The sequence below is a fragment of the Eretmochelys imbricata genome, chromosome 5 (assembly GCF_965152235.1).
Source record: "Eretmochelys imbricata isolate rEreImb1 chromosome 5, rEreImb1.hap1, whole genome shotgun sequence".
NCBI lineage: Eukaryota > Metazoa > Chordata > Testudines > Cheloniidae > Eretmochelys > Eretmochelys imbricata.
In genome coordinates this window covers 111,108,525-111,136,167 of record NC_135576.1, presented here as the reverse complement: position 1 = coordinate 111,136,167, position 27,643 = coordinate 111,108,525, and the positions used below count along the sequence as shown (strand labels likewise).

At 41.1% G+C, this 27,643-nt stretch overlaps 1 protein-coding gene across 1 annotated transcript in view; it reads right to left on the bottom strand.

Annotated features, from left to right (window-relative positions):
- The window catches only part of ADAMTSL1 (ADAMTS like 1), a 689,739-nt gene that overhangs the window by 268,289 nt on the left and 393,807 nt on the right, over positions 1-27,643 (bottom strand). Inside the window, exon 4 of the mRNA XM_077816448.1 lies at positions 22,315-22,371. Within this exon, the coding sequence (XP_077672574.1) occupies positions 22,315-22,371 (57 nt within the window). The remainder of the gene's footprint in view (positions 1-22,314; positions 22,372-27,643) is intronic.

Here is a 27,643-nt window from a genome sequence, read left to right as displayed (position 1 = left end):
GGTAGAATACAGTCAATGGTAAGAAGACTGGGACTGAGAACTAGAGGGATGTGTGCATGTGTGTGTGAGGGGCTGGGAAGGAGAGATAGATCTGATGCAGAGCCAGGATGCAGGGGGAAACTGGCTGGGTGAAGAGACTGATACTGGGAGCTGAAGGGTTTGTTGAGAAGATTAGCTGGAGCAGGAGACTGGTACTCGAATGAGGAGTCTAGAGGGGTGAAACTAGGATTTGGGCAAGGAATGAGGGATTGGGGCTGCTTAGGGTAAGAGAATGGGACTGGGATGAGGACCCAGGGGTGGGACATGGATGGGGAAAGCACAAATGCAGTAAACCTTGAGGGAGAATGAACCAAATTGAAAGGTTCTAGTCCTGCTGATGAGCCATGTGGGTATCAATATATGGACTTTCTGGTTTTTTTCAGTTTGTTTTTTTTAGGAAGAAGTAAGAAAATACACAAGTTTAAAAACACTATGACAAAAGTACATTAAGGTTGCAAAATCAAGTACTCAAAAGTAAGGAAATGCCAGAATCTAGATGGCTAGCACAACCTTAATTCAGCGATCTTGTGCCACATTACGATAGCAATCATGTAATTAAAGATAGTATCACAATGCATACACAGCAGGGATCCGAATTAAGGTTGTTTGTGCAACCCTCAATTTTGGAATTTCCTAATTTTTTGAGTGCTTGACTTTAGAACCTTAATAATGTTTTAACACATTTTTGGTGTATAATTATAGTATTTTCAAAAGCAGCCTCTTTTTAGTGAGTTAATTTTTGGGCACTCAACTACCAGGAAACATTGTCATCATTAATACACTGGCTTGCAGTAGAATATATGAAGTGATCTCAGTAGGATGCTTCCAGACATGCACAAAATGCTGCTTTTATTTTTCAAAATCAAACTGCTCAATTCCTGACTACCTGAATGGTAGGGGGATGTACCAATTAGAGATGGGCATGCCCTTTAAAATTCCAGTTCATATTTCTGACTGAAGCCAAAACACAATAATATATTCACTTGTTTGGTAGCAAACAGTTAATGTGGAAAAGCAGATACACATGCTCATCCCAGATTTACTGACCCTTGAAATGCCTTGTTCAGCTTTGGAAAAGGTAAATTGTTGCATTTTTTAAAGAAGACTCTCAAAAGGCAAATAACATCCTCTAACGCTAGTAAAACTGGAGCCTACACATGCACAATTTATTGTCCCACCATTATTCTGTGCATGGAACTCTCATTGAAGTCAATGGGAATTTTGCACGCAAAATCATGGCAGAAGAAATACATTGGTAGCGGCCAAATGGTGTTGCCTGCTATCCTCAGATGCCTAAAAAATGTGATTTGTCTGAAAAGAGCTCTTTTTTGCTCAAGATTGATATTCAAAACAATAGCAGAGTTGTCCAAGACTTCCATAATGAAACAGAAAATGGTGCAAAACTCACATGACTTTGGATTTTGTTGCACATTTAAAACTCAGACCAGGTTCAGGAACTTAGGTCCTTTTTTGGTTCCAAGAGAAAGTCATGTAAAACCCAAGGTTTTGACATGAAGCCAGGTGAAATGTCACAGTTCTGAGAGTTTGGCTTTGAGTTTGAATGCATTTGAACCAAGAACTCAAAGTGAACCTCAGGGAGTGGAAACTCACATGAATCAACTCCAAAGTAAAGGCCCATGCAAATGTTGCATTGCAAAAACATTAAGTTTCATAGATATTTCAGTCCAATCCTGAATCCATATCACTCAAAAACAAAACTCCCATTAACACTAGTGGAAGCAGGATTGGGCTCCAAGTCACAAGTGAAGGGCATCCACTCACAAGCCCTGAAAATGACCACTTCTGGTATCCATGTTGACCATTAACTACACTCCTTTTTCCCCCCTTTCAGGTGTTTAAATTAAAGCAGTCTGCATATGTCTGTAAGCAGTGGTGCTGGTTAGCAGCACTACACAGCAATGGCAGATTATGTGAAAGGAGAGCAGTAATGAAGGAGGGTGTCAGGACTGTCTGAAGCATCATTCCAAGCTGTACAGATTTCAACAATCCTTAATTTAAAAAACTTTAGCCCAGGAAGGAGAAAGTTAGTAACATCAAATATGCTTTATATCAGGAAAGAGTGAACTAAACTGTGGAGTTGCTCTCCCTGGGGAGGGTATGTTACAGTTTTCACTCAGAAGCCGCCTGTCTCTTCCCGGAGCTGAGCCTCCTTTCCCCCCCCGCCCAATCAGATCTGCAGCAACCAATATTTTTTATTTAATTTTATTTTTCAGTTAGCAGTTATTCTTAGATTGCCTCCTAATAGTCTGGATTGGTTTCTGGGATGTTGGATGCTCACATAACCATGGAAAGTGGGAGGGAGCCAATACTTACGTAACCCTTCTGCCCATCAGAGTTGGCAGCAACAAGGGCCGGGTTCAGTATCTAGGGGATCCATTCCAATAACACAATGCAAAACCGGCTCGAGCCCCCACCCAGTGACCTGGGACAAATATACACCATCCCCGCTGGGCACCTCTAAGAGGCAATACTTCCCCTCTTGCAAGCAGAGTCTGAGTGTAGCAAAAGCCTTTTAATAACAGAGAGAAACAATGTGGCATTATGTTGGGGAAACACCACCAACAGGATTCATAACACAACCCATGAGCCAAAAGCCACCCCAAACAAATTGGGCCATGTCCTCTCCCTTTGGTTCACAGCAACCCAAAAGTCACGCAAAGTCCCAAAAGTCCAACAACCCAAAAGTCTCTGTTCCTGGTCAGTGCAGCCCCAGAGTTCGAAAGTTTATTTGCAGAGTTTTACCTACTAACATGGGTGGAAATGGGGGAGGTTAAGGGGCACCTTATGTGGTCCGAAGCCGACTGCCCAACCTCTCCGTGGGGCTCCACTCCGCTCCACCAGCCGCCCCACGAATTGCTCTACTCCGCCAGCCATCCTGTGAGCCACTCCAGCCATCCCGCAAACTGCTCCGCTCCGCCAGCCATCCCATGAACTGCTCCGCAATATATCTTCAGGACCCCCCAATACTTAACACAACACTCAGTGATTTCAGCTTGTAGTAGGGGAGCCTCAGGACTGGTACACCATTGGCCCAAAGTGAATTCAGCTCAGCAGCCTGTAACTAGACTCCTAGTGGAATCAAAACTAGTGCTGATATTCCACCGTGGAGAGAGGAGACGATGTAATTGGCATGTAGGGCCCTCACCAGGGCCCATACCACCAGCTATTAATACCTGTCCCTAGTATCACTCTCAATACGCTGGGTTTTGGAACCCTAGCCTAGCGAGTGCTGCTTAGTTGATGGTGAGTCCCGCCATCATAACAAAAGACCAAGTACAATTCCACTATCCTTGATTCACATAATCAGGATAATAACAGTTTATTCTTCCTGCCCCAACAACAGAGAAACTGGGGTTCCTACAGGAAGCCAAAGTGACCATCTAGGCGGGGTGGGTGTGCCTATGCAAATGAGATCAGTCCCTTAAGTGCTTTTCCATAGCCCACCACAATTGGCCACCAGATGTCAGGGTAGAGCTCATCCTGACTCTGCTTACACTTATAAAGGAGCTTCAGACAGGATTTGTGTGTGTGTGAGAGAGAGAGAATTTAATGGCTGTGAAAGATGTCAGATTGACAGCTGTGGGGACCACAATCTCCTGCAAGTTCACCCCTGTGCGCAAGGCTGATACGGCTCTTAAATCCAACATAAACACTTTCTTGAGGCTTATGCGATGCATAGTCTTTGTGCAAGCACTCCATACAGAAAGAAATGTCTTTCCACTGCAGTGTGCAGGTTTCCTTGCTTTTACCTGTAAGGATCACCTCCAGGGGTGAAAGGATAGTTCAGTCTCCAGATCCACTTGGTTCTTGGCCTTTATGCTGAGAATAACTGCCAAAAAGACTGCCAAATACTACATAAGAACATAAGAGCGGCCATACTGGGTCAGACCAAAGGTTCATCTAGCCCAGTATCCTGTCTTCCGACAGTGGCCAATGCCAGGTGCCCCAGAGGAAATGAACAAAATCAATCATCAAGTGATCCATCCCCTATTGCCCATTTCCAGCTTTTGGCAAACAGAGGCTAAGGACACCATTCCTATACATCCTGGCTAATAACCAGGGATGGACCTGTCCTCCATGAACTTATCTAGTACCAGTAACCTGCAATGAGGAAGCCTGGGGATTGGACTGAGACTGTCTAGTTTAGGTACTTTTATGGCCCCCATCAGAATAGCAACTGAGCACCTTATAATCATTAATATATTTATCTTCCCCACCCCACGAGGTACAGACTAAAGAACATAGCAATACATGCATCTATATTTAACTGATTAGATATCAAGCTAATGGTATACCTTTAAATCATATGACACATTGTACCCCAACCTTGAAGAACTACAGTCTGCTTCATCCTCAAAAATGTTGGGAACATCTGAGAAAAGGAGTGGTCTCTCTTCTTTCTTGAGACGTGACTACATTGATCTTGTCAAGGTTCCTCCCCCACTCTGAACTCTAGGGTACAGATGTGGGGACCTGCATGAAAAACCTCCTAAGCTTATCTTTACCAGCTTAGGTCAAAACTTCCCCAAGGTACAAAATATTCCACCCGTTGTCCTTGGACTGGCTGCTACCACCACCAAACTAATACTGGTTACTGGGGAAGAGCTGTTTGGACGCGTCCTTCCCCCCAAAATACTTCCCAAAACCTTGCACCCCACTTCCTGGACAAGGTTTGGTAAAAAGCCTCACCAATTTGCCTAGGTGACTACAGACCCAGACCCTTGGATCTTAAGAACAATGAACAATCCTCCCAACACTTGCACCCCCCCTTTCCTGGGAAATGTTGGATAAAAAGCCTCACCAATTTGCATAGGTGACCACAGACCCAAACCCTTGGATCTGAGAACAATGAAAAAGCATTCAGTTTCTTACAAGAAGACTTTTAATAAAAAATAGAAGTAAATAGAAATAAAGAAATCCCCCCTGTAAAATCAGGATGGTAGATATCTTACAGGGTAATTAGATTCAAAAACATAGAGAACCCCTCTAGGCAAAAGATACACAGACAGAAATAGTTATTCTATTCAGCACAATTCTTTTCTCAGCCATTTAAAGAAATCATAATCTAACACATACCTAGCTAGATTACTTACTAAAAGTTCTAAGACTCCATTCCTGGTCTATCCCTGGCAAAGACCAGCATATAGACAGACACAGACCCTTTGTTTCTCTCCCTCCTCCCAGCTTTTGAAAGTATCTTGTCTCCTCATTGGTCATTTTGGTCAGGTGCCAGCGAGGTTACCTTTAGCTTCTTAACCCTTTACAGGTGAGAGGAGCTTTCCCCTGGCCAGGAGAGATTTCAAAGGGGTTTACCCTTCCCCTTTATATTTATGACAGATCTAATTGGCGAGGTTGGAGCAATCCCCTGCATGTATCATAAAGCCACCAGCAATGCTGTTTCACAGCTGGCTCTGGCCATTTTGAAAGGTTCTTAGCATATCCAGCAATGAGCCTGATATCAAGAAATAGGACAATTCCTCTGGATTACAGTTAAGGGAGGGAGTTAGTGGCAGATCAGGGAGGTGGACTGTGTGAAGTGGCTGTTTGTACTGCCTATTGTACAGCCTTGTTCAGTGGTAACAGTTCTTGAACCTTTGATACAACAAGACACCTCCCCTCACACACACAAGGAGCAAGAAAGATAAATGAATGTTGAAATAGTTCATAAAACTTGCATTGCACTCTTCACAATAATGTTATACTGTATTCACAGTTTTTGCACTGGTAAGGTGTGGTATCTTAGTGGCTTAGCCAAACACCTTGATCAAGCGTGCTTCAGATCCGAGTCACAACATCAAAACAGGGAAATTCTGCATTAGAAAATACAAAACTGCTTTTCCATTCTATTTAGTAGGGGAATCTCAGGTACAATAGACAAGCAGATTTCCATCACTACACTTAGGCATGACTGGTTTATCCCCACTTGGTCTTCCTTGCACTGGCACCATTCTCCCTTGCATACCCTTAAAGCCTCTCCTCCCTTGTTGATAGCCCACCATCTTTCTTCTGGTCAGACTGAAAAGGTGAACGCAGGCTTTTAACTCAATTTCAGGGCCAATCTGTGAGCTAACACAATGTAATGCCCCGACATCAGCTCTCTATCAAGGTCTCCTTCAGAATGATCATGACATTTATTTAATGCTCCACATTGAGCTCTGTCTCCTGATCACTTGACTACTTTCCCTCATCACTCCCTTCCTCCTACCCCCCATACCTAATTAATCACATAGTGGGAATTCCAGCCATCAGCTTGTCAGAAGCTATGTATTGCCCACATTTATGGTGCTGGTTCTAGACAACTGAAATATGTGGAGTTACTAAAAGTAATTAGTTTTGTAACCCTAACAACAAGTGCATTAGTCTTTGAAGTTACCACATCATCTTAAATGTCTTCAGCCTCCTTCCCCTGCCATTCTTAATATAGTGCTGCATATTTTACAATTCTGGAAACACTTGCTTCCTATCTTAGGTACTTTTATGGCCCCTCAATACCACAGTATCTGAGCATCTTTTGAATGTATTTATTCTCAGAACAGCCCTGTGAGGTAGGGAAATACTTATTTCCCCCATTTTACAAATGAGGAACTGAGGTACAGAAAGAGACTAAGTGATTTGCCCAAGCATGGTGGGGCAGGGAACTGAACGCTGGTCTCCCATGTCTACAAAGCACTCTAACCACATAGTACTTACTTTCATGTGTACTCCCAATTAAGTGAATAGGACTACTCATGATATTAAGCACTGCACCAGGGACAAGCGTTTGTAAGATCTCGCCCTTTATTGTAGCTCTTTAGGGCAGGGTATTTCTCACTCTATTCTGTAAGGTGCCAGGCATACTTATGGCATTATATAAATAATAATACTAAAAGGACTTAAGGCCCCAATCCTGCAGTGAGCACTGTTCATACAGATGCCTGTGCAGTGCTGCCAACTCTTGTGATTTTGACATTACTGTTTGTGTCTATGTGGAGCTCATTGAAAGAAAATGGCACGCACCCAACCCCCTCCCCCCACATTTGGTGAGCTTTCAAGTTAATTTGGACCCAGTTTGGGCTTTGAAAGTTATACCTGACTTTATTTAAAAAAAACAAAAAACAAAAAAACCACACACACATTTAAGCCGCCTCAGCTCTTTAACCTGCAAGGCTGTGCATTTTCACCCCTTGTAGGAGTTTGCAACGCCTACATAATTCTTTGTGTGCTCTTTTGCTTTTCCAAAATGATACTCTTCTTTTTATTAACACAAAAACAAAAAAACAAAGCTGAAGACTCACGAGTAACCCTCAAATAAATCAGCGGAAACTGCCAAAAAATATCACTTTTAAGCTTGCAATAAATAAAGAGGAAGAGAAAAGAGGTTTTAAACTAGAGAAAGGCTCAAACTGTGCATTTTGGATCTGGATTTGAAAAACCCTTAGGATAGGGGAGGCAGGACTGGTGTTTGGCCCAGCTTAAAGAAGGCCATTTGCAGTATTCACATCTGCAGCTAGATTCAGATTTCCAATGCTTCCAGAATCCAGGGGAGGGGTTTATGGTTTGGGCCCATCTCTAGCGTTAACAATTATGAAGAATGCCTGGACAGCATGAAGCAGAGTTTGAAATGATGCAGAAGGATTTTTGAATAGAGAACATTCTAAAGGAACCCCTTTTGTCATCTAACAGCTTTCATATGCCACAATATCAGTGAAGTGCTTCTGCAAATGGAACTCCTACCAAAGCTAATGGGAGCTCCCTCTGTAGAGGACTGGCAAGATTGGACATCAAGTCAGTAGAATTAATGCATATTAGCATTTGAAATAAATAGGATTACAGATTACAGCATGGTCAATTTAAAAGCTGGAAACATTGTAGCTCCTGTGATTTGATGATAATGATTAGGGTTTAGTACTGGCAGAGAAGCCCACCACCCCCAATTTAAGTCAAAGCATATTTATATTAAAAAAACAAAAAAACCAAAAAAACTGCCATAAAACATAAAAAGATAAGTGATAGGATTCTGGAGCAGCACCAGACTCAAACTGCCTGCAACACATGCACATAAATGGAAAAGGTATTTGGTGAAATATTTGAAACATATGGTTTTGTTTGTGTTTCTCGCAAATGTTTGAGAACAGTGAACAATTCCTACCTGTATACAGTCGTGACCATGAATGCACTATTATGTTGTAACAAAAATGTATTTATAAGCAACCAGTAAAATACTGGAAGAAATCATAATGTTAATAACTAAGAGGTTATCAAGTTCCATATCGAATTTCTCAGTGCTAAAGACTGCCATGCAAAGAGTAGCGATTTTTACTTGATGAATTAAACAGTTTCAATATAGTAGAAATACAGGAAATGATTAAATAAAACAGATAAATTTCTCCCCTTAAGCTGAGCAGAAAAAATTTTCAGCCTCAGCTAAACAGGTGAAAAAGCAAATCTTTTCCGTATTCTAAGTTTCTCTCTATAACTGGAACCCCAGTTTGAACCCAAAAGTTTAGGGGATCTAAGTCCAAACCCAAACATGGATCAGAACTTCATCACTTAGGGCCATCACTCAGATTATTGAAAACCTATTGCTGCTGATGCATCTGTGAAAGACTAGCTTAGCTTGAGCCATGCAGTTTGCAAGCTGATCACCCTCATCCTACACCTGCTGGATCCAACTCTTCTCACTTACAAAGAAGAATTCAGGAACAATTGCACTGCAGTAAATGGAACTTTAACAGTCAAAAATTGATATAAATGGGAGGAGAATCATGCCCTCAATTTATATTTTAGGCATAAAAGGATCAATTAATCATGGAACTCTACATGTGCAGGTACATTTTATTGGATAAAAGCCTATGTTATATTAAATAACTGAGCTGAAAGTCAAAGACCCTACCTCATATTAACTGAAATAAGTGGCAACAAGCATGACAAAGAATGCCCCCCCCCCAAGTAATAAGGTTAGTGAAAGAAATGGACGTGACCAACAGTGTCAATGCCTTTCAACCTTGCATGAGGCTAACGTGACATTCCAGATAAATACATCTGCATAATGGACAGGATCAGGATCCTGTGCCCTGCAACTGGTGGGAGATGAAAACAACTGATAATGAAGGACCATTGATGAGAAAATTCTTCCCAGATTTGTTTTATAAAAATGCTTTTACTCTCCTGCAACATGTGTGTCTGGATCCAGCTCTGTCCCCAGATTCTGGGGGAAAACCACTTTGAGCTAGTCACGATTTTTCCATCAATGTTTTTTTTTTGGGTGGAAATTTTTCATTTTGATAAAAAAAACTTTTGATTTTCTACTAAAATTTAAAACTCATTTTGGCTGAAATCCTACCACTTTTGACTCCCTCCATCTTTTTTGCACTGGAAATAATTTTTATTTTTTGCTCCCAATTTAAATTTCTCCCACATCAAAATGAAATGAACATTTTAGAGGAAAAAAAAATCACAAAAAGTTTGTTTCTTCACAAAATATATATTATGCTTTTCAAACAGCTCTCATTATTATTATTTGACTTTCAGTAGCACCTAGGAACCCCGGCCATGGGCCAGGACCCCACTCTGCCAGGCGCTGTACGAAAACAGGACAAAAGGGCAGCTCCAAAGAGCTAACAATTTAAGTATTAGACAAGAAACAACAGGTGGATGCAGACAGACCCATAAGGGAGCACAAGGAAACAACACCACAATTTTTAAACCTCCCCTTCCTTAAAACTGCAATAGCAGCATTCTTCTTTCACCTAGCTGGGAGAGAGGTGGAAGACAGCACTTCACAGACACCCCACAGGAACTAACTGGAAGGAGGTACTTATGTAGTAAATATCCACAGCTCTTTTACAGCCAGAAGCCAAACTCCACATCTCTGTGGCATTCCTGATTTCCACTAACCTGAGAACAAATAGTCCCAAGATTGTCCCTAAATCCAAATTCCAGGACTGAAACCTTTGCAGAGTCAAGGCTTAGCACTCATTTCTTCTCCCACTGATGTCAATGAGCATCACAGGCATGAAGCCAATCTTACCAACACTTTTCACTGTGTGGAAATGGGAAAGCACTTTGAATCCACTATCTTACCACGATTCCATTTTTGAGACGACAAAGAAAATCTGCACTCAGTTACACTGGTGTAAATCTACAATAACTCCACTAAAACCAACAGCGTAACTGTTACAGGATTTGACCTAGAGCTGCGTGAAAGTGGGCAGGGTTCACGCAAGCCTGTTTTGAATCAGTTTCATTTCAAGTATTCTGTGACAGGCACCCTACAGTCAATTCTCTTGATTCTCCTAGTAATTCATTTGCCAGCCCAAAGTATGTGAAGTAACATGTCCCAAATTTATTAATCTAATTTATTAAGTTCTTACAGGCTACAGTTCTTTCTGGCTCTTCAGGCCCAAGCCTTTCTTCTTGGGGCTTCCAATTCACCTTTATTACAGGCATTCAGATCTCATGTCCCTCCCCCACCTCTGAGCTCTGCAAGTCCCACTGTGGCCTGGAACAGTTAGGTCAGCTTCTACTTGGTCTATCTATTTACATATATTGCTCTCATCAGTGCAGAACTGAAACACCCCACAATCATTACTAAATCTAGTCTCACAACAGCCGTGTGAACTAGGAAAGTGTTACCCCCATTTTTACAGATAGGGAACTGAGAGACAGAGAGATTAAATGATACACCAGAGTCTCTGGCAGATCCAAGAGTTGACCTCATACTTTCCGAGTCACAGTCCAGTGCTTTGACCGGTGCAGGCCTTTAGGCACAAGACCATCCTTCAAATAAATCTTTGCGACAGTCTGAGCTGTGCCAACCACTAATGACTCCTGCACTACAGAACGCACAAGATGTGGGATTCTACCTCCCCTGCACAGGCGTGTAGAGACAGAAGGGAAAGGCTATCATGCCTTCCCTTGTCCTCACAAAAGAAATCAATAGCACCATTCCCACATAGTCTCCATTTGTCACCGATTCACAGTTTGCTCTCACTAGATAGTCCCTAATTTGCTAGTACATTTCACTTTGTTAGTTGTCCTTAGTTTTGCAACATCTAGCAGCTTGGATGCAGTCATAGTTATTGTAGGGTCTTCATCCTACACTCTTCTATATTCCCCATTACATATTATAACCCCCCATCCTTTTAAAGCTCCCTGCCTTAGAGTTTTACAACTTTTGCTGTTTGAATCTGATGCCATTTATTGCATCAGGGTATTTTGTGTATGTCAGTGTGTGTTTGTTTCCAGGTGCTACTTCGGCCCAGAACACAGAACAGCCTGCTGTATTTTTAGCTTGGAAGCATTTTATGCAGAGCCATCTTAATGAAGTTTTTGGCTTTGCCTGCTTCCTTTTATTTGAGTCCTGATTTATAATTGGCTTTTATGTATCTTTGACTTTAAGAATTGCTCTGAGCGCTGCAGTCCATAATGTTATGCACCTGCAAATCAGCATTTGAGCTAGTAATCCCTAATCTGCTGCTCGAGTATGCCTATATTCTAAATGTGCAATGAGAGCGTGGGGCAGGATTCACTTTCCTGCAAAAGCCTTGCTGCAATAATAGAAAGAAAGAAAGAAAGAAAGAAAGAAAGAAAGAAAGAAAAGCTGCTGAACCAAGGAGATGCCAGGAGCAGAGTCTGCTATAGGGAGCTGTAGATTAATCTTAATTGTTTATTGTATTTAGTATTATGGGGATACAGAATTTTTCTGCAGCACTCACCGTATTTTATAATATAATCACTGTGCACGAATTTACATTGCTGAACTACAAAAGCTGCCACTTTTTGCTTCCCACTTTGACCATTCCACCTATACAGCCTTGTGCCTCTGCCCGAGTTCAGAGTACGAGGAAAAGCAATGCAGACATGTTTGTACTGCTGGCCTCCACTGTAATTGGTCTGTGGATAACCAAAGCATTGTGATTTCCTTTGTTGGTAATTCTTTAACATTTATGAGCACAGACCTACACTACTCATTAAAAAAAGAGAGAGAGAGTGTAAATCATACACTGCTGGGTCATAAAAGGCTGTCAGCTCATCAATGGCTTCCTATGATGTCATCATCAACTGTGATGCTAAAGCAGTTAAGTTATAAGAAGCTGGAGATGAAATTACAGCTTTAGTATTGACCCAGCAATAGAGCTCAATAAGGCGAACAGAGTACACTTTAATATGCTTCCCTATCCCTATAAAATACATCAAAGGCTCAACTTTCAAAGGCTTGAGTATAGCTTGCCATTTGGAAAGACGTATCCAGCACAAAAGACCTCGTTTGAAAATGCAGCCAGCAGTGCAATGGAACAGGTGAAGTTTAGGAAGTGCAGTGCTCTACAGGATTGTAAAATCACTGAGTATTAGCACGGACTAGAACACTGGACATAACTACCGATTTTAGGTAATCTTAATGTACCTATCACAATGCCTTCTAGATACCAATAATACTTTGCATGTCTAGGGCCTTCTAAGACAGAACTGAAAAGGGCTTGGATGCCATGAATTAATGTCGCCAATAATAAAACGTTACCTTATTTACCACTGTGAGGTAGGGAAGTACTGCATTATCTGGATTTCCCAGATGCTGAAAGTGATGCACAGAAAAATAAAATGACGGACTTGCCCAAGATCATACCAGAATTATCTAGCAGAGTTGTGAGTAGAACCCAGATCTCCTGACTCCCAAGCCTGTGCCTTATGACAATTTGTATTAATGTACCCAAACCACAAATGTAGTCTCTTCCTCCTTGGCTGTCTGGAATGTAGATAGAGACCACTGTTTTAAGAATAGACTTAAGTGTAGCATGCTTTGTGTACAACACTGGAAAAGTAAAGCTCCTCATAGCTACCTTAATTAAACTGCAGCTATCTCGATTGGGTATCCCAGATACCTAGGAAATCCAAACCCACAGATCCACACTCACCAGTGGGGAAATTTAACAACAAAAATAATTAGTTATGAGTAAATCAGTTACATGAAACAGTATTTTAAAACACCAAATTTAGCCCTGAGATGGGGGTACCTCTGGCTCCCTCTGCAGGCAGATTTTTGGTCTTTGGCAAAGTGTTAATTTGTTGGCCAGAGCTCTCTCAGTTCTTGGCCTGATTCTCCTCTCACACACGTTTGTGAATAAATTAGGAGCAGCTCCACTGGCATCTAACTGGTGTGGGAGAGAGGTAGGGTGACCAGATAGCAAATGTGAAAAATCGGGACAGGCGGTGGGGGTAATAGAAGCCTATATAAGAAAAAGACCCAAAAATTGGGACTGTCCCTGTAAAATCAGGACATCTGGTCACCTAGAGAGAACTGAATCAAGATCCTTAGTTGCTCACATTTTCCTGCATTTTTAGCAACACTTTTTAAAAATAAAAAAAAAAAAAAGGATTTTATTGGGTAGCAAAAACTAGTGGACCCAATTCTGGCCTGACATCTATGCCCTCTGAGTCCAATAGGGATGCACTTGATATCAGCCAGGGCAGACTCCTACTGTGTAATTTCAAATTCACCGATTTGAAAATAAAATCCTTTCCCGCCTATATTTTTGTTCAACTCACAGTTCTTGTTCACGCTTATTCTTTTGGGGAAAATTGCATCTGTGTGCTTTTACCTCTATATCCCCATGCAACATGTGGACTCTGCAATGAGTCTGGTTAGCAAAGTTCATTGAACCTGTGTGGTGAGGAACCATGACATCACCCCAGTTTTCCAACACATATTTTGCATAGCACATAAGAAATCTTATGCATGTTGTTCATGACTATAGGTAGCTTAAAGAGAAAGTAATTAAAACAACATTTGTTTAGCAACAAATTAGCAAGGGTTTAATTAAACAACATACTTTTGAAAGTCCAAATAATTCCTTGCTTTGAGAAAAATTTCTCTGTCTCTCTCTGTACTTCAGTTCTTCTGTTTGCCATGCATGAAACATTTCAAAATTCAGGATCACTCTCACTGAATTTGCAATTCAGAAACCTGTACAGTTGACTGCATTACATTAAGCAGCATTCTGGGACCACGTTCCCAGCACTTTGGGTCAAGAATGAGGCATGAAACTCCTATCAAGAATAATAAGGAATTAAAAATAGAGAGCCAAATTCAAACCAACTGACACCCTCTCCCAACCATACTAGCCTCAAAGACATGACACAATATGCAGAATTTGACCCATATGCATTTACTTGACAACAATAAAAGGATTTATCTTCAGAATTCTATAGTATGTATTTTCAGAGTTTACAGAATACGTACACAGCTACTGAATTCAGCACACAAAAATTTAGATTTATTGTCACATACACAACGGAAGTACCTTGTGTGACTGAAAACAGTCCACACATTTCTGAACATGCACTAGTACATCTCTCGCTTCCTAATTGTGTATTTTAGCTTTTGCTGTGACTTGCCATGGTTCCTACCTGCACATTTCACATCTAGATGTAGGCTTTGTATGGAGCAACTGAAATCAGTTGAACAGTATTGAGCATAATGGGACAATTTTTCAAATATACTTGTGCAAGAGTGGGCATGCAGCTTTGTGCACACCCAATGACTGGTGCTTGTGCCTGATTTGGGAGGTTTGCACAGGCATATGCCTAGGCACGTATGCACTTCTCACGTGCAGGCCGATTTTTGAAAATGTGAACCTAACTTTGCAAAGTCCACACACTGCTGACTGTCATGCCACTGCTGAATATGATTCCGATCCTGTGAAGTGCTGAGCACTTCCTGCCATGTGCTGAGTGCCCTCAACTCTTAGAACAACAGGATCAAGGCCTGCATCCTCATTAATAACCTCATTTGAGTATTCCCAACTAGGAGTTTCCACAGCAGGAGCGTGTAGTTAATCATATGATGTGATTATATAGTTATGTGATTGATTGCATTAATTTGTGTATTCACCTATTCTTGCAGTTAGTTTATGTATAAATCAATATGTGGTTAATAGGTTTAAGCTGCAAGATAAGGATAAGTAAGGTAAGGCTGCAAATTAAGGCCTACAGGCTTTAGGCCTGTAAGTGAGATCGTTTGGCCACAGAAGGTCTCAGGCCTGAAACAGGTTGACACGACTAGATGACCAAGGGATAACCCTGTGCCAGTAAAGATGAAAGATTACAGTAAAAGATGTGTTAATTGTTCATGTTCTGGAAAATATGCCCGAATGTAGCTGTTAATATGGCATGATGGCGGATAGCAACTTTTCTGGGAATTCTGTAAGGACCTCATGTTACCATAGATTTCAGAGTAGCAGCCGTGTTAGTCTGTATTCGCAAAAAGAAAAGGAATACTTGTGGCACCTTAGAGACTAACCAATTTATTTGAGCATAAGATTTTGTGAGCTACAGCTCACTTCATCGGATGCATCGGATGCTGTAGCTCACGAAAGCTTATGCTCAAACAAATTGGTTAGTCTCTAAGGTGCCACAAGTACTCCTTTTCTTCATGTTACCATAGTAACTCAATGCATATGTTAATGAAAATACGGGAAGTTAAAGGGATCAACAATGAGAAATGGGGCACCCTTCTATCAGCGTGGTATACAAGCACAAAGAAAGAAAAGGGGCTGATATTTTTTATGCAAATACAGAAGATTAACACAGGATAAAATGTGCTGCCCAGCCTGAGTGTGTGTCGGGGGGCGGGGGGGGAGAGCACATGAGCAGACACCCAACAGGACGGCCATGGCCACCCGATGATCATCTTACTCATCTATATGGTTTCCCAAGGGATGAGAGTATGAAAGCACGGATGCTGGACATCCTATGGTTTATTTCCATCTCTGTGTATGTTTCAGTAGTTGGGGCATTGTTCATCTGCTTAACGGCATTGTTAATAAAAGGACATTTGATAACTTGTGAGTGTATGATGTATGGTCACAGTTCCTTGTGTATATCTAGAGTCTCTAAATCTAATGCTATTCCTAAGGGTGATTCTCAGCCTGCTAATTCCAACATTGCATTCATTCAGGAGACGAAACCCTTCACAAAGGTCACTGGTTTAAGATACCCATTACTAATAACTGGTATTAGTAATGCCAACCCAAACATACCAATATTTTAAAGGCTACAAGTACATCCTTTTCAAAATATAGCACTGAAGATTAATTCTATAATGGTAGCATTAATAAAGCACATGAAATACCCATACAATTGATCTGCCTCCCACAACAAGTTTTGGATTAAGAAGCGATTTGCAAATTGAAATAGTACTTTCCTTCTGATGCCATAAAACCTACAGAGCAAGACTTCTGAAGCGGCACCAAATAGACACATGGATTCACGTTACATATACAGACACCCTAGTCCTTCCTGCACTGTAAGAAATAATGGAACCAGCTACCAAAAAAAGACCGGAAGTGCTGTGCAGAGAGACGCAGCAGGCAAAGAGTCATCTTGGTGATTATTTTTATAATTACTACCATACTTATTCCATTTGCTAGGCAGGAAATATCCCTGGACTATCATTTAAGGTTAACACACCTTTTCTCCTGTGGCATGCACACACTCAAACATAAACATACGTTTAAAAACTGCTACATGTTTGTGGAAATTTCAAAAGATACGGTCACTGTGCTTTTCAACAGCAGGGCCAGCCAGCTGTGCTCTGACTGCAGACCACAGCTAGGGAAGGGAATGCTACATGATAAAGATAAGCCACAACTCTATAGAATGAGAAAGCCATGCAGGAGCTTGATTTGCAGAGAGCAGTTCCATTAATGTAGACAGAGTGGCCTAAATTCATCGCTGGGGTAACTCCACTGAAGCTGCTCAGGGTAGGTACGCCAGGAACGAATATGTCCTTATGTGTGTACGCAAGCACAGAAAATGTGTAAGTGCATGATTAAGGGGAGAGCAAAACTTCAGCACTGATGTGCTGGCATAGAACCTCACACTAACACCGTGCTACAGCCCCCTCCACAGTACCACTGAGGAGCTGAAGAAGAAAGCAGTAGCAGGATGTGGTGGTGAGGAAGTGATAGTGGTGGTGGGAGACATGGAAAGGGAAAAAGAAGGAAAGAGAGTGCAAGAAGACAGAAGAAGAGAGAATAAAAATACTTCCAGGGAGGAAGTCTGCAAAGTCCGGCTGGACATATAAGGAATAAATCCTCCACTGCAGTATCACGGGTATCTCAGTGATAAAGGTCAACAGCACAGTGGGAGTTTGGGCTTCCCCAGTATGTGCCACTGGAGTCAATGGGAACAACAGCTGTTAAAGAGATCAAGCAAGACTTCTCCAGGTTAGGGAAAAAAACCACCATGCAATAAAAACAAGTTCCAGATAGGAATATTTTTAATATGAATTCCCATTAAATTATTTTGTCTCCACTGGGTTGGAGGGGGATTTTTTTTTCCAATTTGGCCTTTAAATAGGTCATTACTTAGAAGTGGCTTGTCTGGGTAAAAGAAAAGTTTGGCAATTTGGTGCACCAGTACAACCTGTCTTGTCCCTTCAAATGAGCACAGCCATGTTTACTTGATCTGGCCTGGAATGGAAAGGTGGGAGGGACTCATGTAGCAAGCTCACTAATGAGCAATACTGCTCTCCTTCCCCTCCCTCCCCAGAATGATTCGGGAATCCAGTGGAGATGGTGAAGTGCCCTGGAAATGCCATCTGGTGCTGGCTCTGAGATGATAGCAGAGATAACAGCTGGGTACATAAGTCATTTTCAAAAAAGGATTTAGTGGTAAAACTCAAGTGTTCAGATTAGGCCGTATATCAGACAGCTGTTGCTTTCTAAGCAGCGCTGGGCAGTGGGAAATGTCACATGGTTCCCTGGGATCAGTACCAGTATTTATTAAAATGCCTCTCATCACATTGTTAGGTCAGTGGCTGTGTTTCTAATTAGAAGATCACTTCTACAAATAAACCAGGAGACATGGCAACATGTGCTACTTGTCTAACCTTTCAGCATAGCTTATCCATTCACCCTTGACCATAAGCAGAAAGCGAGTGAGCATCCTGGACACAAATCCACTGAGCCAGATCCCCAGCAGCTGTAAAGCGGGGTAGCTCAACCGACTTCAATGGTGTTGCACCAATTTAAACCAGAGGAATATCAGGCCCGAAGTGTTTTCAATAGCAGATGAGTAAAAGAACTCACAGCAGGTTATATTGATTCTATGTCAAATTAAAACTTAGACTGAATTGATTCAGAGGGCATCCCACAATACATTACACTGTTATTTGCAGTTGGCCAAATTCTCTCCTCAAATGAGTGCACAACTCCAGATAAAGTCAATAGGACGTGGGCACAGGAATCCAACAGGCAGAATTTGGCTCACTGTACAATAGACTTTTCTTGCTGGCCCCTTCTTCCTAAAGAAACTAAGAGCAGGAAAATATAGGCTAAATATGAGGAAATGCTACCTGACAGAGAAATCTATTGGACTGTGCGACAGTCTCTAACCTGGCAATCACAAAAAACATTTCACTTGAGATAAGAGACAAAGCACTTATGCAGCTCTTAGGGGCAGGACCATCTTTTTATTCTGTTTGGGTACAGCAACTACCACAATGGGGTCCTGGTTTGTGGCTGAAGCTCCTAGGTGCTACCACACAATAATAAATACTGTACGCAGCAGGAAGATAGGAAAAGTCACCTAATAGGTCTTCTCCATCTCTAATTTCTGTCATTTCTTCTCTCTTGTTCAGGAGGAAAAACTAAAAAGAACTTTGTGAACTGACAGAACAAAATCGATGCAATCCTATCAGCTCAAAGAGGTAACTTTCTTCACAAGTAATGAAGAGATAATGTTGATGCATCACAATATTGTCACAGGATAATGGTTTCCTGCTGCTATTTTAATGCTATGGTAAAGCAGGGATGTTTATTTGCCCAACAGAAGACAGGAATCCTACAACAGTGATCAATTAAAATGACACTGTTTCTCTTGTATCAAATGATGAATGCAGAAAGAGACATTTTTGTATCATAACGTTGATGTTGATACTATGGGGTGAAAGCTGGTTCCTTTTACTATGACTGATTTTGAATTGGTTTGGGGAACACATTGTACGTGTGGATCTGTGTGCACGCACATATGCACTATAACCAGTCAGAAACTAGCTTATCCAAACACAAGGTCAAGCTTCATCTTTGGATATGCACAAACTGCTTCAATGGATTATAACGGGAGCAGCCCTGAATGCAGAACTTGGCCCATGGTACTACAATGAGCATGATAATTCGGCTCAGTAGAAACGCTCTTCCCCTCCCACTTACAGAAGCAGGGGTCAGATGGCCAGCAACACAGATTGCCTGGCAGAGAAATTATCTTTTTGTTTGTACATTTCCAGGGCTGACACGGTCTTGATCCTTGTCATGTTCAGCACCCAGCATATTGCTGTTTTTTTAACAAATAAATAAGTGATTATCCTCCATAGCAGCTCAGAGCTAAGCCGGTTTCAGTCCAAGAGCACCAGCTCTCCAAGACTGCGTTGAATAATGTATTACTTGTTTTATGATATGGAGTGTTATCAATTGGAGAGACTCCTCCTATCTTAATCAAATAAGTTCTATAACGTGGGGTTACTATTTTGGGAATTTCAACAAAATAAATACAAAGTTAATGATTAGCTTGACAAACACAAATGGGGGTTTTAAAGATAACAAATATGGGTTCATTTTGATAATATTTGTATGAAAAGTTCACGTATGTTAATATTAATTAAATCATTTTTTTCAAAAAAAGGAAAGGTCTATATTTTTGCGATCTTCTTTACAAGGAGAACAATGCTATTGCTTTTCTGTCAGGGTTTACCCAGCGTTCCTTAATTATTTTTGGCACTGTGCCAAAAGCTAATAATTTTTCTTATGAAACTGACGAGCAATTGCTTTTTTTAAATCCTCTGAGGAGACATTAGGAATAATAGACGAAATGTCAGGAATAAGTAAGAAAAATAGTGCTGTGTATATATCCCCCTCCTAAAAGAAGAAATACATCCCTTGCTTTTAACCTTATTTTTTTTTAAGAATATAATCTGGGCTCAAACCAAGAGCCCAGTCAGGAAAGACTATTTTTTACCCACTAAATCAGCCTGCAGCATTTCATGACTTTCCTTCCAAAGATTACAATGATAATGTGATTGACACAAAGCGTAACCTTTATAGTGTACGCAGGAGACCATGAACAGCAGTGGTCAATTAACAAGCAGATATTTGGTGAAAAACAGAAACTCATGAAAAGTAAATTTAAAATTTGACTTATTTTAGGTAGTAGTTCTGAATGGCCAAAAATGCTTTCATTACAGCTGGATATCTTGGATTCAGGACTCCAGAGGTCACAATTACTTCCAGACATCAGAGATTTTAGCAGCCAAAGATACATTACACAATATTCCAATCACACACACTCCAGGATTTTCTCTTGGTCAGAGAATATTTTAAATATTAGCGATGCCATGGCACTGTTCAGAAGCATAGGCTGCTTCACTACCCTGGCCCAAATGTTATCTTATAATTATGTTGTACCAAACTACATTCTCTCCTTTAAGACTAACAGATTAATAAATCTGTTAGTCTTTAAGGTGCCAGCGGACTCCTCATCCTTTTTGTGGATACAGACTGACACAGGTACCCCTCTGATAATTCTCTCCTTTGCTTCAACTGCATAAGTTCTTGTTCACCTTCCCTTCTAAACCCACTTCTTGTTCACTTTCCCTTCTAAAGTGGCTGTTTGTTGCTAGTGGAGAATGACTGCTGCATTCCATCTCAGAGTGGATGCACTTCAACAGAGGATGGCAAATTGATCCCTACATCTACAAAGCAAGGCACTTTGGGATGGAACACATTATAGCCATTTGAGAGATCCTTACTTTTCTGTTTCTCCCTCTAGGCATTGCCCTGTTCATCCTGTTCCAGTGCTTCGGTTATAAAATGTAGGACTCTCAGCCCTCTGTACACTGGAACACAGAAGAGTCTGAAATGAACATTGCTTACTTTAGGGTCCCCATGTCTTCAGGGGGCAGGTCTATTATCCTAAGGTAGCAGCTTTCAAGTCCACTCCCCATCTAGTCCCCTGGAAGGGAGAGAGGCATCTCTTTCTCTCTTTTTGTTTTTGAGGTTCTCATCTCTTTCCCCTCCATACGACCCCCTGAAGTTCACTCCTACAGTCCTTTCAACATGGGAGAGAGCAGCTTGCAATGAGGTAGAAGGCCAACCTCTCTTTTTAAAGGAAATTCAGTTTATAGTTCTGTAAAGCCAGAGATATTAGCAGCAGACAGGGAAATCAGAGAACTGGGTAGAAGGCCTCAGATTCCAGCCTCATGTCAAAGGTTAGCCAAGCCTCCACATGCAACAGAGTTCAGGGGTCTCATATCTGGTCGGTGTTTCTAATGTTTGTGAGGATCAAGCTGCTCTTAGAGGCTGTAAATAAATAGTCCTGAAGAAAGTGACACTAGACCCTGATGCATTAATGACTAAAAAAGTACCACAAAAATATCTGAATCTAACACAAGGCCCCTCCATTTGCAAGACTGGACAGCCAGGTACAGCTGGTTTGCCTTCTGCTGCTGCTACTTAGATCAAAGCAGTGATTTCTAAATAGGAGTTACTGATTTTTTTGAAAAGAAAAACACAAAACATAGATTGCAAATGTGCTCTGGTTTTCTCCATTTTTAGTGAACTCATAATCCTAGAAGAAAGAGCCTCATTCTCCTCTTGGTTTTTATCCATGTAACTCCATTGACTTCAATATGCCCTGAAATTTGATGGAGGCAGGCTACATTCATGCTTAACTCATTCCTTATCAGTGCTTATCAGTGAATGGAATAAAGCACCAAGAATTAATATTTAGGACACAAAACCCTGTTTACAGCATACAGTTGGTGGTGCTACTAAAAATGAGATGTTTACTAATCAGAGGAGGTACATTTACAGCAGTGTTAGCAATATTTCCCATTTTAAGGTGTACATTAGAGCATCCTGTGGCAAACCAAAACACCAGGGCATGGCAATGGCCCAGTATCAACAACACCCACAAAGATGCATGTATTATATTTATTGTTAATGATGCTCTGAATGCCATTCACCAGGTAAAATAATTTGGGAGTGTTACTCTTTGTGCAACTGCTCAGGATGTGCAAGATTCTAACTGATGCTTCCTAATTGTAGTATATTAATTTGGCTGGATTGTCTGGTGCTACGGAGACAATGCAATTCCCTTATGCCCTCATTATACTAATGTGAACACAATATTTCTAGAAGCCACGATTTTCATTTTCATTGATACCAAGTTAACTGAAAGCACCTCACAGAGTATTATTACAGATATTATGGAGAGTCTTACTGCTTTGGTTAACTGTTCATCAAGTAACTCCAAACCATTATCTCCTCCTCCAGTGCCCTAAAGAAAAAAGAAGAGAAAAGTAACCACAAGAGGAAAAGCTTTAAAAAGTAGGAATTAAATTAACATTTGGAGTGGAGGGACAGATCGACAGATTTTTTTCAATCATTCCTCATCATCAGTATAATTCTTTGCACTCCTACTACTTTCCGGTTGTCTCAAAGACATTTGCTGGTGATATACTGCAGCCTTTACTACAGCTAAACTAAGTCAGCTATGTCACTCAGAAGCCAGCCTGTGTTCTTGTACTGGAAACCCAATGGGAATTAGTTTATGCAGGACATAGCTTCCTTTAAATAAATTATAACCTTCCCATCCCATAAATGTTCAGATCCTGCATCTTAACATTTATTTTAGTTGAAAAAACACTGGCTGAGACAGCATGGTCTGGATCATGAGGCATATTCGTAATATAACCTACCCAGTTTAGAAACCTACGCTCTTTAAAGGGAAAGTTCTGCCTGACAGAAAAGCTATCAGAAAACTGAGGGAATGAGCAGTTTAAATATTGTGGACACTGAAGAACAAAATAAAAAAAGAAGAGCAGGAATATGGCACCAGAATATTCAGATCTTAAAAGATGTATATACACAAGGGAATATGGACAACAACTCATAATAGATTTGCACACGACTAATTTAAAATAAATTTGCGATGACCAATGCGACAAACATTTGGCGTCATCTAGGATGCAGATACAGGATTTGATCAAAGGTTCTGTCAAGGTTCCTCCCCCACTCTGAACTCTAGGGTACAGATGTGGGGACCTGCATGAAAAACCTCCTAAGCTTATCTTTACCAGCTTAGGTCAAAACTTCCCCAAGGTACAAAATATTCCACCCGTTGTCCTTGGACTGGCCGCTACCACCACCAAACTAATACTGGTTACTGGGGAAGAGCTGTTTGGACGCGTCCTTCCCCCCAAAATACTTCCCAAAACCTTGCACCCCACTTCCTGGACAAGGTTTGGTAAAAAGCCTCACCAATTTGCCTAGGTGACTACAGACCCAGACCCTTGGATCTTAAGAACAATGAACAATCCTCCCAACACTTGCACCCCCCCTTTCCTGGGAAATGTTGGATAAAAAGCCTCACCAATTTGCATAGGTGACCACAGACCCAAACCCTTGGATCTGAGAACAATGAAAAAGCATTCAGTTTCTTACAAGAAGACTTTTAATAAAAATAGAAGTAAATAGAAATGAAGAAATCCCCCCTGTAAAATCAGGATGGTAGATATCTTACAGGGTAATTAGATTCAAAAACATAGAGAACCCCTCTAGGCAAAACCTTAAGTTACAAAAAAGATACACAGACAGAAATAGTTATTCTATTCAGCACAATTCTTTTCTCAGCCATTTAAAGAAATCACAATCTAACACATACCTAGCTAGATTACTTACTAAAAGTTCTAAGACTCCATTCCTGGTCTATTCCCGACAAAGACAGAATATAGACAGACACACAGACCCTTTGTTTCTCTCCCTCCTCCCAGCTTTTGAAAGTATCTTGTCTCCTCATTGGTCATTTTGGTCAGGTGCCAGCAAGGTTACCTTTAGCTTCTTAACCCTTTACAGGTGAGAGGAGCTTTCCCCTGGCCAGGAGGGATTTCAAAAGGGTTTACCCTTCCCTTTATATTTATGACAGGTTCAGTGAAGTCAATGGAAGTCTATTGACTTCAGTGGGCTTTGTATAAAGCCCATAGCATCCTTCTCTTGCTAGCAGACACAGGCACCTTGAAAGTCAACAGTCTCGAGCCTCTTGATTTGCATAATGGCTTAAGGTTAGCACTCTTCAAGCATCTCCAACAAGAGATTCTTAAAATTAGATTAGTCCATTCTCCCTTTTCACAAATATGGGAACAGGGTTTTCAAAACACAAATCTGAAATTATTTGCAAATTGGAATGAAATAATCAGTTTCTGAAATTTCCCATCTGTTATTTTGAGAAGGGCTGGGTGGTAAGGGAATTTGGGACTGTTACTGTGCTACCTTACTCAAAACATGTCATCACCCCTCTACCAAATAGAGATATATATTTACATGCAGGTCAAAGGGCAACCTTTCTTGGAGTGCCTCCCTGATGCAGGCCATGGCATGACAGGCACAGTTTTCCCTCTCAGAGCCACCAGTAATTCCATGCAGGCTTAACCTCTCATTCAGCAATATGGTTATTACTAGAACATAGTTCAGAACAGTCCACAATAAGAGTCCCAAACATGTAGATCATTTCCCATTCCAGTGCAAATGGTCATTAAGATCCCCTCACATCTCATCCATGATGCCCGACGTATCATAAACCGGTGCCTTCGACCATGCCTAGATTCTGTTGGTCCTCCTCTGCCCTTGTACTAGGACAGCCACCCAGGCCTTCCATATAGAGTGAAAATCTGCTCTTCCCAATGGGAATCCCCCAGTCTCTCTGCTGGGAGATCATCCTTGCCAGGGGTGCATCCTTCACTTCCTCTGGCCCTCTCATAGCTCTTCCGGATCCAGCTCTCCATCCGTGGAGATGTCAGTGGGTAAGCTCCTCCACTACTCCCCTGCCTTCAACCCTATCCAGGCCTTCGCTCCAGCTCTTCAGCTTAGAAACAGCAGGTAACTTCTTTTTCCACTGCTCCTCCTCCATTCAGCCCCGTCCAGCCCTCTGATCCTGGCTTGGGGATGCCAGCCAGCAAGTACCTCTTGCTAATGTCCTGCTTTCAACCCTCTTCCAGGAACCAAACATACAGTCTCCTAGGCAATTCCTCTCTCTGCCCAGGGAGAGCCAGCAGAGAGCTTTCTGCAGCTTTCTCCAGAGAGCTCCTCCAGTCTCCTGACCTTTCCTGCCTCTCATCAGGACTCCCCAGATCCTTTATAGGTCCCAGGTACTACTCTAATTGGCTAATTAGGAACACTGGCTCTGGCTCAGGGGCACTGGATCTACTTTATTTACAGGGGCCAGCCATCCTATGACACATACACATCATATAGCTCACTCTAACTCTATATAATCATTAGTTGTATTAATATATAGTTTACTTTTTGTACACATTGATGTTCAATGTCAACAAGAAACCTAAAAACAAAAAGATTAAAAATTATCTCACTTTCCTGGAAACATGTTCACATTGTAGAGTTATTTTCTGTTAGTTTTTTAATTATTTGCCTTTCTTTACTCTCCGTCCCACTCATGGGTTTACTTGTAACCAGCTGAGCTTACCTATTATCTCTTAGTTTTCTTACTGAAAGTGCTTTAATTATTTTTCACTTCCTCTCCCCTGAACTCATTTTTAGTGAGAGGATAATCACTTGGCCACTACACGATACCAATTTTTAATCCTTCATATAAGTTCTATTTGTCTTCTGAAAATAGGTATCATTAGCTGAATTCCATTTGAAAAGAACTGGAGTACTTGTGGCACCTTAGAGACTAAGGAATTTATTTGAGCATAAGCTTTCGTGAGCTACAGCTCACTTCATCGGATGCATACTGTGGAAAGTTTAGAAGATCTTATTATATACACACGAAGCATGAAAAAAACCTCCTCCCACCCCACTCTCCTGCTGGTAATAGCTTATCTAAAGTGATCACTCTCCTTACAATGTGTATGATAATCAAGTTGGGCCATTTCCAACACAAATCCAGGTTTTCTCACCCCCCCGAGTGAGTTCGTGTGGGGGGGGGGCGGGGAGAAAACCTGGATTTGTGCTGGAAATGGCCCAACTTGATTTTCTCCCCCCCTCCCACACGAACTCACTCGGGGGGGTGAGAAAACCTGGATTTGTGTTGGAAAGGGCCCACTTTGATTATCATACACATTGTAAGGAGAGTGGTCACTTTAGATTCGCTATTACCAGCAGGAGAGTGAGTTTGTGTGGGGCGGGGGGTGTGTGAGAAAACCTGGATTTGTGCTGGAAATGGCCCAACTTGATTATCATACACATTGTAAGGAGAGTGATCACTTTAGATAAGCTATTACCAGCAGGAGAGTGGGGTGGGAGGAGGTATTTTTTCATGCTTTGTGTGTATATAATAAGATCTTTTACACTTTCCACAGTATGCATCCGATGAAGTGAGCTGTAGCTCACGAAAGCTTATGCTCAAATAAATTCCTTAGTCTCTAAGGTGCCACAAGTACTCCTTTTCTTTTTGCGAATACAGACTAACACGGCTGTTACTCTGAAACCTGTCATTTGAAAAGAACTGTAACCCCAACTATTTCCTCCCCCTCTCCCTGCCTTTTTTGACACAAGCTTGTTTTTGATTTTGAAATTATGTAAATTGATACCAACTGGTTTTGAAAAGCAATGGAGCAATACATACTAACAAAGCATCCACAAAATTGAAGGAAAAAAAACAAACCCAGCAGTACAATACATGTTTATCTCTCTTTCAGACATGAAGAGAAGTGAAGAGAAATGAAAGGTCTGCATGATCAGACCCTATGTGGGACTTCTGTCAACTTCAGCTGGAGTTCAACATGTGGTGGGCCTGCAGAATCAAGCCCCAAAAATGTATGTGGAACCAGTAGGTGACTTTTGCACATGAAATCTGAGGCAATTAACTTACTTCACAGAACACAGAGAGGCCTTCAGGGTACTTCAGGGTAAAGTGTGATTTAACTTAAATCAAATTAGTGGCTGTAGAACTGAAAGATGAAATTTCATTTCAACTTAAAGACAACATCTCCTTCCTACCCTCAATCTTCCCCTATCACACACAGAGACACAAATTCCTCCCAAGCAAAAATGTAAACTATTTTTGGGGGTGGGCAGGGGAAAAAAGAGGAGGTGTGCGCACATTTCCATTGTGCCACAAAAATCAATCATTTATTATGCAATAGAAATAAAGTTTTTGCAAAGGTAATACAATATGTGATCAAAGCTGCGAAAGCTATTAAGTCAAATTTAGAAAGTCTAAGCTTGTGGATTTTCAAGTGGAGTTGTGTAATATTGCCCAAAATAGTTCTGGTATTCTAAGAGTGATCACAGAATTTATTTATTGTATGCATATGTATAAAAGATTCTCCTTGAGGAAACTACTATTCCCTTTCATGGGAACATAATTTGGTATATTATGTACATTACAGATCTCACTTAAAAAATTGGGAAGACATTGTAACCTGTAGTTTACTTTTGATTCATTTTTACATAGTCCCAGCACATATAGTTCCAGAGAAACATTCACATATAGGTAACAGAAGAGCAATAGCTGAACTATGCAGTCTTTGAACTACTGTAACTGTTTTCAATTATATTTGGAAGATTTACAATGGGCACAGTGAGCTTTT